Source organism: Mandrillus leucophaeus, unplaced genomic scaffold, assembly GCF_000951045.1.
Source record: "Mandrillus leucophaeus isolate KB7577 unplaced genomic scaffold, Mleu.le_1.0 Scaffold16, whole genome shotgun sequence".
NCBI lineage: Eukaryota > Metazoa > Chordata > Mammalia > Primates > Cercopithecidae > Mandrillus > Mandrillus leucophaeus.
In genome coordinates, this window is record NW_012101587.1 from 6,028,204 (window position 1) to 6,041,073 (window position 12,870).

The 12,870-nt window shown below is 35.9% G+C and overlaps 1 protein-coding gene across 1 annotated transcript in view; it reads right to left on the reverse strand.

Moving 5' to 3' along the window:
• Nucleotides 1-12,870, reverse strand: part of LOC105536505 (chromosome unknown open reading frame, human C18orf63) — a 51,385-nt gene that overhangs the window by 25,538 nt on the left and 12,977 nt on the right. The window contains exons 3-7 of the mRNA XM_011975893.1: nucleotides 11,046-11,124; nucleotides 9,168-9,224; nucleotides 3,841-3,952; nucleotides 2,866-2,907; nucleotides 959-1,035 (exon numbers count right to left, since the gene is read on the reverse strand). Of these exons, the coding sequence (XP_011831283.1) occupies nucleotides 959-1,035; nucleotides 2,866-2,907; nucleotides 3,841-3,952; nucleotides 9,168-9,224; nucleotides 11,046-11,124 (367 nt within the window). The remainder of the gene's footprint in view (nucleotides 1-958; nucleotides 1,036-2,865; nucleotides 2,908-3,840; nucleotides 3,953-9,167; nucleotides 9,225-11,045; nucleotides 11,125-12,870) is intronic.

A 12,870-nucleotide genomic window follows, 5' to 3' on the forward strand; every position in this document is an offset into this window, starting at 1 on the left:
CTTATCCATTGTCCTTTGTTACTTATCCACATAAGAGGTAATCAAATAATTAAATGGAAATAAATGAATGGAGGAGTAGCATTTGAGTTGGCCCTTAAATGATGAGAAGGACACATATAGCCAATCAGAGGGCTATTCTAAGCAAAGGAAGCATCATTTGTCCTATACCTGGGGTTTCTCAACCTCCACACTATTGACACTTTGGGCTGGATAATTCTGTGTGTGGGGATAAGATGACTGTCCTGTGCAGGGGAGGATATTCATTAGCATCCCTTCTCTGGCCTCTACACACTAGACATCAGTAGCAACACCATCCTACCTCCATTGTGATAACCAAAATTGTCTCTAGACATTGCCAAATGTCTCATAAGAAGCCAATCATTCATTTCCCTGCCCTCAACCACTTCCATTAAGAACTACTGGCCTAGAGGAAACACAACATTGAGTGACAGTAGTGTATAAGATGATTCTATACTAGGTGCTGTGGGAATCCACAAAATAAAAGACATATCCTTCTACTAAGAAGACAGAATGTGTTATGTGTAAAAAATAGATGCAAAAAAATGCTACCAGAATATCAAGGGCAGGGGAATTAATATTAAACTTAATACGAGCTAAAATTGTGCTTTTTACATTTGGAAGCGAAGGAAGAGGCAAGAAGTGGGTGCTAAGACAGGATAGCTTGTGGAGAGTCTCGGATAGCATCTTAACAAAGTTTCTGAACAAAGGAATAATGTGAAGACCTGTGTTAAATGGACAGAATAATATTTTCTTTGGGGAAGCAGATTTAGAACAATATAAATATATCAAGCATTTAATAATACAAATTTTGATGATAATAACCTTTCTAGCACCCTTAATGTTAAAAATTAAAACCTAACTACATGTTAGTAACAATAATAAACATAAAAAGTATATAGTAAATATAATAAAGTATAGAAATCACAATATGTGGTACCTCAGATGGTGGCAGTCTGATTGTGCAAGCTTCTATACTTAGACAAACTTGAGTTTCTGTTACATTGATGTTTAATACTGAAAATAAAATATTTAACTGTGAACTATTTGGAATTATTACTCTACTATTAAATGAAGTATTTTAGTAACAAAGGAAACTAACTTATTCAAGTCAAAAACAAGAACAGATTTTTTTCCGCACATGGTAACATTCAAATAATAACCACTTAATATTTGACAGTTTACAGATGAGACATCTAAAAGAGGACAAAGGTATGAAACAGCATGAATATGTGTGTGGGGTGCAGGTCACAGGCAAGGTTACAATAAGAAAAATGAAACACCCCATAGTTAAGAGAAAAATCCAACAAATACCTTACACAAATCTGATCTATATTATATATACATGGAGATTGTCCTGTTCTGTAATCTAAAGAGGTATCACACCATGTTTCTGACTTGAGTAGTCTTTTACTAACAAATATCCTCAAATATACTGGCAGATATATTCCAGATCTCCTAGAGCCTTGAAGTCCTAGAGTCTAGAAGTCTTTACCTTTCTTTTTCATAAAGAAAACTATTTCTGAAATGTAAGGATAGTGGGGACTTTGGGAAGGGTTAGTACATGAAAAAAGCATGAGGGGGATTCTGAGGTGCTCTTAATGTTGTTTCTTCATCTGAGAACTGGTTACAAGAATGTTTAGTTTGTTAAAATTCAATGAGATAGACACTTAAAATTTGTCATAGTGTATTACATTTCAATAAAAGAAAAAAAATCCTAACACAGGAGTGAGGAATTTTCCTCTCCTAAACTGTTATTTTTAATCCCTACAGCTGTAGTGTCATGACAGTGTTTGGAGATGAAACTAGATGTAGGTAATGAACCTATTAACCCAGAGGTCAGGCACACTGACTGACACTACACAAATTAAACATAAAACTAGTTCAAGGAGAGCAAACAAGCTTTAGCTGGAAAGTCAAACCAGATCTAATAGCTGTAGATTACAGGTCAGGATTTTAAGGCTATGCCCAAATGATGTGAAAAGCTACCATGATTGATTAACAATGTCTACGGTGGTGACTCAAGATTCTCATCTATCTGCTATCTCTGGACTACTGTTTAGGAAAGTGTCTATTTGAAACACAACCATGCAAATCAATGAAAGAACTGGATTAGGCCATCTAGTAAACTGTATACTTTAGATCATCTGTGTCTCTTTTTACAATTTTATAAGGAGAAAAAGAATCCTATTCTTATAAGCAATAAAGCTTTGACTTACATCAGTACTAAAGAATTTTTGATGATATGATTCTGGAAACTACACATTATAAATGCGTACAGAATTAAACTCCTTCACAGTCATGATTTTCTTTAAGTAGAGAAATTAAAAATATAGCTTTTTCCAATTAGGATGAATTTTTCTCACACAGTCTAGAATGTACATTTCGAACAAGAAGTGATTTCACAGGTGAAATTCTGATTACAATACTATCTAATTAAGGTCTTATACAACCTGATTAATCAATAATTATACAACCCAATGATCTATGTTATCAGTTTTTTTTTTTTTTTTGAAAATAGGGTCTTGCTCTGTCACCCAGGCTGCAGTGCAGTGGTACAATCATGGCTCACTGCAGACTCAACCTCCTGTGCTCAACTGGCCCTCCACTTCAGCCTCCCAAGTAGCTGGGGCTACAGGCGTGGTGCCTGGCTAATAATTTTGTAGAGTTAGGGTCTCACCATGTTGCCCCAGGCTGGTCTTGAACTTGTGGGCTCAAACAATCTACCTACTTTGGCCTCCCAAAGTGTTGGAATTACAGGCATGATCCACCATGCCCAGCATATGATACTGTTTTCTTTAGCAACTATGAATTATATTATCTATTGACTTATGCATTTATACTTACCAACAGCACTTTGTTTTCCCATCTGAGAAAGAAAATCTCTTCCTTAAAAAATTCACAGAGTATGCCATATTATTACAACTCATAATCATGCTTGATATTTATAATTATGCTTGATGTGAAATTAACAAAGCTAAAGAAAATACTTTAAAATTCAGTTGTTATATAAAGTAATATCTGATGACAGCTGAAAAAATATAATCATTCAAAAGGTATCTCTTCAATTAAAAGGATGGAAATACCAATTCTTCCCCCAAATATCTATTTCCTACTATGAAATATTTAGAAAACAGTCAGACTTCAAGAAAAATTTGGGATAGCATCCCAGTTTTAACAGTATTGTGTTCATTTTATCATACAGCTTTGTAACTTACATTTATTCCTAAGTATCAAGTATTATATAGTAATTTTTTTAAAGAAACATCAGGCCTTTGTATATAATCCCAAAGTAAAGAAATGACATTTATGTTGTTGTGGGCTTGCTTGAGATTGCCTAGTTGGGTCAGTTTTAAGAATTATTTGCTAAAAATTATATATCTTAAAATTAAGAACAGATGCACATTGATATGGTTTGGCTGCATCCCCACCTGAATCTCGAATTGTAGTTTCCATAATTCCCACAAGTTGTGGGAAGGATATGGTGGGAGATGATTGAATCATGGGGGTGGGGCTTTCCTGTGCTGTTTTCGTGATAGCGAATAAGTCTTATGAGAGCTGATGGTTTTATAAAGGGGATTTCCCATGAGCACGCTCTCTTGCTTGCTGCCAAGTAATACATCCCTTTGCTTTTCCTTTGTCTTCCACCATGATTGTGTGAGGCCTCTCCAGCCATGTGGAACTGTGAATCCACTAAACCTTTCCCTTATAAATTATCCAGTCACCAGTATGGCTTTATTAGCAGCATGAGAACAGACTAATACACACATAACAGAAATAATCTAGTTCTGAAAGCCCTAAAGACCAAAAAGATAAAGTTACCTTGTATCAAGAGATGGCCAGTTCTATTCCAGGCTGGAGCAAGTCTAGCCGTGAATGAATATGAAAGGCAGTTCTGAAGAATTACAGGAATTACTCTTTGTGGAGCCTCCATCTAAATATATTAAATGGCAAAATATGGACAAATTTAGAGCAATTGCTGTGTATGTATATACTAACAGGAAACGACTGCCCATTTAGATCACCACCCAGCAAACTGGGGTATTCTAGGTAAAAATTATAGCCATTGCTAGAGCTAATCTTGTCTGGTTCTAAAGTTAAAGAAGTATTCAAATATATTCACTTCAAAACCGCTACTATTGTCATGCTATCATGGCCAAATATTACCTGCTTACCCTGGCCAATTAGTCTAAATCTTGAGAATTCTATGCTAAAAACCTTGATCTTTACTTTGTATTCTGCTCCACAAAGAGAAATCCAAATGAGGACAAACTTGTAATAGTTCTCATTATTGTTCACTCTGTTCCTGGACCAAACTGAGGGTCGAGCTGCTATTTCCTGTGGCCCAATAACGAGATGCAAATGAACTGGGGAGGAAGAGAGTTTTTATTTTCTGCAACTGGTTACAGGGAGAAGGCCTGGAAATTATTGCCAGACCACCTCAAAATTACAAAGTTTTCCAGAGCTTATATACCTTCTAAGCTGTATGTCTATGTATAAGTGTGCATTTATCTAAAGACATAAGTGATTAACTTCTTTTAATCTATAACTAAGGTCTGAGTCCTGAAGACCTTCTTCTGGAGCCTCAGTAAGTTTACTTAATCTAAATGGGTCTAGGTACTGGGGTGATTACCCTTACCTTGTCTCCTGCTAAATAAAGGTTTGGGGAGTTCCTTTAGACCCCAATAAACTTGTTTGTGGAGGCCTAGGGAGTTTCTTTAGCCTCACAATAAAACTTGTTTAATCCTAACAGGGTCCTGTTAAGAATTCCTTCGTTATCTTGTCATGCTTCAAGGCCCAGGAAAAGCCTAGGCAAAACTCTTGGTGGGTGCTTTGTTACATTTCAGCCTTTGTATAAGGGCAAAGGCTCAATTAGCTTTTAATGTTTAACCTTGCTACTCAGTCAGTGCTGGAACAGTTGTAATGGAGGCCTGAGTTAGTGAGACCTTGCCTGCCACAACTGTAGAAAACAATACATACTTGCATGGGCACACATGCAACCAAGAGAATATCTCTACTTGTATAATACAACATTAATTTTAAAAATTAAGATTTTTCACTTATAATTAAGACCAATAGGTAATAGGAACCAGATTTATCCTCCCACTCGAAATGCCTAAAACACCAGGCAAGCTATATGAAATAACAGTTCACAAGATATCAGACATCAGGCAACAAAGAACAGTGATCCCCAAAAGATGGGAAATGAACAAGATAAGCCCTAGGATTTCCCCAGCTTCTTGATGATAGAGGGTTTCTAGGCTGCAGTACAGAGCAGGGGAACCTAGGAAGAGGCCAGTAGTCTCGCTGAATTAAGGAGACAGAGCTGAAAGTCTAGGAAGCTAGAGGTTTCAGTGCAAAGTATGGGAGAGGAAAGAGCTGCACAGAAATCAAACTCTGGAGGTCAACAGAGAGTCAGCTGAGTACGGATTAGCACAGACATGTGAAGAAGCTACCCAAGGCTGGAGAAAGAGCCAAGGCTGTTTGATATATAAACATCCTTGAAAATACAGTCCAGAAAAAATTGCTGGCTTTGCCCCTGTGAAAAAGGACATGCAGAAGCATGAGAAAGTCGAGGAAAATTGTCTCCCGATATTATCCATCTCTAAGTTTTGTACCATTTTGATTTCTGATGAATGTTTCCAGGACATAACTGAATAATCTGTTGGCAGAGGATGGAACCAAATTTCTTCAGTTTGTCTCATACAGAATTTAATTAAGGCTACTATCATTAGGATTCCATAATGCTGACCTCAAACATGGCCCCAGGGGCCCAGACCCAAACAGTTGAATAAACCCCATAAACCACCAGGGTCTTCCTTAGAGAGCTAGGTGGATTTCTCTCTTAATTTCTGTATTGACTTTCTCTATGGCCCAAGGAATTAATCCAGATACAGCAAAATCTATCAGCACAGACTCAGCCTTGGCACGCAAGGAGGAAGTATGGGGCAATTCTGTCATTCATAACCATCCTGGTTGGTGACCTGGATGCCTTGCAGTGCAAAGATGGTGTGAGTCATCACTTCAGCTAAAGTCAGGGACAAATTCTCTACCACTTTTTCTATGTGAGTGACTCCCATCGCAGGGAAAACTGCTTTCAGGATGTGCATGAACAATGGATTGTTATCTCTCTAAGAAACTCCTCCAAAATAACCAAGGGCAGCCTCGTTTTGGAGAGTTTGCAGCAATTGTCTAAGGGCTACAAACAGAACTTCAAGGAGAAACAGATGAATTCATAATTACAGGTAAAGACTTCAATACTACTCTCTTAATAACTGATACAAGTGAACAGAACATAAGTGAGAATATAGCAGACTTAAAAACACTATCAACCAATGTGACCCAATAAACATTTATAGAATACTTGATAACACATTTATAGGATACTCATTCTTCTCAAATGGACAAGGAACATTTACTAAGATAGACTATATTCTGGGGCATAAAATAACCTCAATTAATTTAAAAAGATTCAAGTTATAAAGAACGTATTCTCTAACAACAACTACACTGGAAATCAATAGCAAAAAGATCCCTGGAAAATCCTCAAATATTTGGAAACTATATAACACACTTCAAAATAACCCATAGATCAAAAAAGAAATCAAACAGGAATTATAACGTATTTTTTAACTGAAGAAAATCAAAATAAAACGTGTTTAGGAAGAAATGTATAGCACGAACGTGTTTAGAAGAAATGTCTCTATATTACAAAACAAAGAAATTCTCAAATCAATGACCTTAGCTTCCACATTAAGAAATTAGAAAAATAAGACCTATAAGATTACCAAGGGCAGAGACTTTATCTGGTTCACAGCTTTATCCCCAGTATCAAGTACAGTGCTTCACATGTTATAGATGTTCAATAAATATCTGCTGATTATGATTATGTGAAAAGTACTCATATAAAGAAAAACTGAGCATAACCATAACAGCTCAATGAGGGTAGAAAAACAAGTGATACTGGAAGAAAGCTTGTGAATAATAAAGAATTCAGGGTTGGAAAGTCTAGTGAAGGTAACAAAAATTTAGTTTATAGGAATGAAAACTGAGATAAATGGAAAAAGGATAAGAGTGTAAACAGAAAAATGTTAAACATTTTGGAGATGTGACACCTTGTACTGATAAAGTCATAGGTGTGAATTAACAAGGTGGAAGAAAAATAAAGTACAAAGCATTTTTATTATTGTATAAGGACTATGGGTGATATTTTCTTAATTTTTCATTCTTTCTTATAAAGTACACAAAAAATGATGATGCTTAGTATAAATAATGCTTTATTAAATCAATACAGTAAGTCCTCATTTAATGTCATTGATAAGTTCTTACAAACCATGACTTTAAGCTAAACGACATAAAACAAAACCAATTTTGTTATATTGGTTTTGGCTATTGCTAAAACAATAGGCTAACTGATACAATTAAAAGTTCCTATGGCATAGTTCTGGTCACAAAAAATCACTAAGCTTTTAAATAAAGACCAAAAACACTTGTAATATTAACATTGAAATAAATATGAGCTATACATACATTTAAGAAAGATTAATAAAAACAAGTAAGAATTATTCACCCAATTTTTGGTGAATCAGTGAATGACAGTGGTAGTAGTGGTGGTGGGTAAAATCAAAGAATAAATGTTTGCAAAGTGAAAATTTTAAGGAGCACCTCCTACTACCACACAGTTCAAAACAATCACAAATATGACAGGCTCCCTGAGTGCTTTCGTACCGCATCATTTACTGTAGTGCATCTGTATGATTATTGTATACTTTATGAACATTTATTTTATAATAATTTGTATTCATGTATCAATTTATTCATTCATTTCCCAACTAGCTTATTCTAGTTCAGGGTGGTGGGTGGCCAGAGCCTATCCTGGTAGCTCCAGGTGCAAGGTGGACTCCATTCACCTGGAGCTACCATTCCATTGGACTCCATTCCATTGCAGGGCAAACACACACATACCCACCCTTACTCAGCCTGGGACACTTTATACATGCCAATTCCCTTAATGTGTGCATATCTGGGATGTGGGAGGAACCCGGAGTATAAAAAGAAAACCCACTCAGACAAGGGAAGAAGGTGCAAACCACACAGACAGTGGCCTTGACTGGGAACTGAATTATTTTCCTTTCTTATTAATGTTATATTGAAACAATGTTGAACAAAATTATTTTATTCAAGGATCTGCTATACTAAAATGTTACCTATTCTTAGGCCTTAATAAATAATAGAATTTGGTAGAGATTGCTTAAAGACCCAAGTCCTAGTTCTAGGTGAATGACATACTGTAAATCTGGTTCTCATAGCTAGTTTGTAAATGGCCTTTCAAGATAACCAGAATCCTTAGATGACCAAAGACTTGTCTCAGGAAAGAGATGTAAACATATTCTTTCCTCATTGCTCTTGAATAATACTGTTTTCCCACAGATTGTAACTGATGGCCAGAACCAACTTTCAGGTCATTCAAAGATTTCTCAGGGAACTGGAAAGTGTTACTGAAATTTTACTTGCCTAGGACCTAAAGGCAACATCTCATTTTAAAGATGCCTAGAAACCTCATCATCCCAAACTCTACTAGACTTAGGAACAGAGGCCAGCAGTAACAGCTGGATGGGCTTCTGGGATAACCAATGACAGTGTCTCAGAGTTACATGCAGAGGCATGAAGAGAGCTCTAGTCAAGGCTCCATGACTCAATTTACTGAGACACAGAGGGGTCTCAGTAAATGAATACTAACCACTGTATCATCTTTCTCTTTGTGAAGATCCAGAAGCTCATCACCATGTAGAACACAATCTATAATGTTTTATTTCTCTACATATTAGCTATATAATATGGGCAATAATCTCATCTCTCTGGGTTTATCTGTGAAAATGACGAGATTCACTTATTTGAAGATGTATATGGCAAAAAAGATTATGCCACATTAAATGCCTGAAATAAAGCATCCAACAAAAAAGCCTCTTCTCCTCTTTCTACACTAAATGTGCACATAATAACTGTCAGGAAAAATGTGTTGGGTTCTTTCATATGTATAACAATAATCTGTGAGAAAGATACTCCAGTTTTTGTTTGTTGACAAAAGGAGTGAAACATATAATCACTATAAACAACATATGGTATTAATATCATTTTTTAACACTTACCTTAGCTCCATATTTTTCAACACAGGCATTAAGTTTTCTTGCTTTATAAAATGGTATCTGTAACAAAAATCCACATTTATAAAAAGGACTTAACATAAATATATAATTAAATAATGCAATAAAGAAAGATTTTAAGCATTATTCTGTAAAGGGCAAAGAATCAGGCCATCATCCAATTAGCACTTGTGCCTTGGAGAAGAAGTGATGATCATTCTCTCCCTGAATTGGAATCTGTGGGCACATTTTCAAAGTGAGGAAAGCCTTTCGAGGAGTGACATGACCCCAGTATCCATATAAAGGAAAAGGCCAATAAATTTTGTATAATAAATATTTAACACGTTTCTTAATATATAATTCTTAGGCATGAATAAGGAAAATAGTCATAAATGGAAGATCATGTTCAAAGGCCTAAGTGCTCCAACTCATTAATAAAAGGAATATAAATTAAAGGAAAATATTATTTGTAACCCAACAGACTGACAACTATTTAAAGGCGTGAATATCTACAGTGTTCGTGAGGGTATGGAAAAACAGGTTTTCTTCCAGACTATTTGTTAACATACAATCCAGCAAAAAGCTTTTCAGACAGCAATTTAGCAGTATCTATATTGTAGTTTAAAGTGCATTACAATCTATCTCTAAAAATGTAACCGACAAACTATCAGACAAAAGTGATACAATTTCAATGATGCTTTCTGAAACACTGTAACAGCACAGACTCAGATGTGCACTGGAAAGTATTAGGTAAATTACTATACATCCATACAATGAAGTATTTCACAGCCTTAAAAATGAGGAAGATATGCGTACTGACATGGAAAGATATCCAGGAAAGGCTGTTAAAGGGGAAATGAATGGCAAGTTTCAAAATAGTATGTATGCAATCCCATTTTCTACTTTTAAACATCAACTTTTTTTTTTTTCCCACGGAATACCTTTGTAAGAAAGCAATACATTTTTTAAAAAACAGATAGCTACTTGCCTCTTATCACCCTTGCTTAAATTCACATACTTGAATTTACTAGTACTGTAAAATAATGTCCTTGTTCCATAAAGATGTTTAGGTAGAAAAAGATACGAATAAGATATTAATTTACTTGTTCACCAACAGCTTGCCTTTTAAAAAAACTTTATTAAGAATAAGAAAATATGGCTGGGCACGGTGGCTCAAGCCTGTAATCTAAGCACTTTGAGAGGTCGAGGTAGGAGGATTGCTTAAGCTCAGGAGTTCGAGACCAGCCTGGGAAACATGGGGAAACCCTCTCTCTACACAAAGGACAAAAAATTAGCTGTGCATGTTGGCATGCACCTGTAGTCCCAGCTACTCAAAAGGCTGATGGAGGAGGATTGCTTGAGTCTGGGAGCTGGAAGTAGCAGTGAGTTGAGATGGAGCCACTGCACTCCAGCCTGGTCAAGAGAGCCATACCCTGTCTCAAAAAAAGGAAGGAAAGGAGGAGGGAAGGAGGAAGGGAGGAAGGGAGGAAGGGAGGAAGGGAGGAAGGGAGGGAAAATACGAGATGGACATATAACCAAGACCTAGGAGAAAAATAAAAGAACTAAACTTTGAATAAAATATGATAAAATGTATCAAGCCCGTGCTATCTTAAAAATTATACTATAGCATGTTTTATTCATTAATAGTCTTTATCTTAGCATTTATAATGAGAAAAATAAATGTTAAATTAGAACCACAAAAATGGATTTTACACATCAGGCATTTCAATATTAGTTTGTTAATAATCCAATTAACCTATAACACATTGTGATTAATCAATTAATCCTCATAAACATCTTAACTTTAGCTAGAATACATAAATTATTATTTATCAATATTGTTCTCAACTAGTAATAACATTTCAAAAATATTAAAATACTAACCGCCATCACCACCCAAATTTGGTTTAATATTCCAGACACAGGTGATGCAAGAATATCTTGATGCAAAAACAGCAATTGCCTGTGGAGATGAAATATATTACAAAGTGGACTTGCTCACTGATATGATTTGTTTCTGTGTCCCCACCCAAATCTCACGTTGAATTATAATCCCCAGTGTTGGCAGAGGGACCTAGTGGGAAGTGATTGGATCGTGGGGGTGGATTTCCCCACTGCTGTTCTTGTGATAGTTCTCATTAGATCTTGTTTAAAAGTGTGGAGCACTTCCTCCCCGCACCACTCTCTCTTGTTGCCATTAGAAGAAGGTGCTTGCTTCCCCTTCACCATTCTGACATGATTGTAAGTTTCCTGAGGCCTACAATCATGCTTCCTGTTAAGCTTGCGGAACTGTGAGTCAATTAAACCTCTTTTCTTCATAAATTATCCAGTCTTAGGTAATTCTTTACAGCAGTGTGAAAACAGAGTAATACACTCACTGTCTGTTCTTACCTTATTGGAACATTTTAAACATTTGCTTAGCTAAAATGTTAAGTTTCTCCTAGCCAACAATTGTGTTAGAGACTTTCTCTCCTCACACTTAGCATAGCACCTTGAACAGTGTAGGTGTAGGTACTCAGGCAATATTTGAATTAAGAGAATTAGGAAGTTTTAGATACTAATACTAACATGAGAACTTGTCCCTGCATCTGAATTTCCTAATCTCTTTCATCTGTGAACCTAAATTCATCTTTTAGAACTCAAGTTTTGTCCTAAATACTTGAAGAAATCTACACACAGTGAAGAATCTGTCTCTTTTAACTCCTATTTCTTCCATTTTTCCTTTAAAAAAAAAAGGTGGTGGGCAGGGGGCACCAGAGGCAAGAGTCTAAGGATTCACCTGTCAGTGAAGTTACCAACCACTTAAACATTTAGAGCTACTGACTAAATCCTTTTCCTTCAGAAAGGAAATTCTTCCCAAACCAGAAAGAACTAGGTAGTGGTTTCAACAGCCAAATGAACTTAAAACAAACATCATCAGAATCAAATTACCATTAATAATTTCATTTCAAGGTTCAAGATAGGAAAAATACAAAAAGAATACAACTGGAAATCTGAAAACCTTCAACATTAGTAATCATCAAAGAAACAAATTAAAATAACCATTAGGATGTATATAGGGTTACCTTGAAAACCAACATAGGCAACGTAGAAAACCAACAATCTGTTTCTGGTGGCTTCATATTTGTTGGAACCCAGGTGTATCAGGTACTTGCCTTGGCAAGGTCTGCCATTATCTGACACAGCCAAATGCTAATAGAGAGAGCTCTGCAATCTCTATTCAAGACTCTCTGTTAAACCAGGGTGAGTTAAGATAACCCCACTCTGTGGGCATGGCTACCTTCAATCTGAGGGCAAACAGAAGAAAAACCTCACTTTAGGTTTTCTACCTATTTTAGTATTTCCAAAAGGAGTCGCAGATTAAGTCCTTAACAGGTATCAAATTATACTTTAGCAGGAAGGGTACAGGCTCCCTAATGCCTTTGGGTGGGAAAATATGCAAAAGAGAGAAGAAAAACTTTGTAAATAAGAGGAAAATGAAGGACACCCCAAAAGTGGCTTCCTTATTTCTTGCCTCTGGGTATCTTCTAGTTGTTTGTTCTTCTCTAAGCAATTCATTTAAATATAGAATCTTCTCATGTATTCTATGACTCTTCCTTTGAGTGCCTCAAACAATTTAAAGACGGGTCCTCAGTAATCATGGAATTATACTTTAGGTTTCCTCTAAGCTGTTTTTCTTTTCTTTTCTTCTACTTTTTTTTTTTTTTTT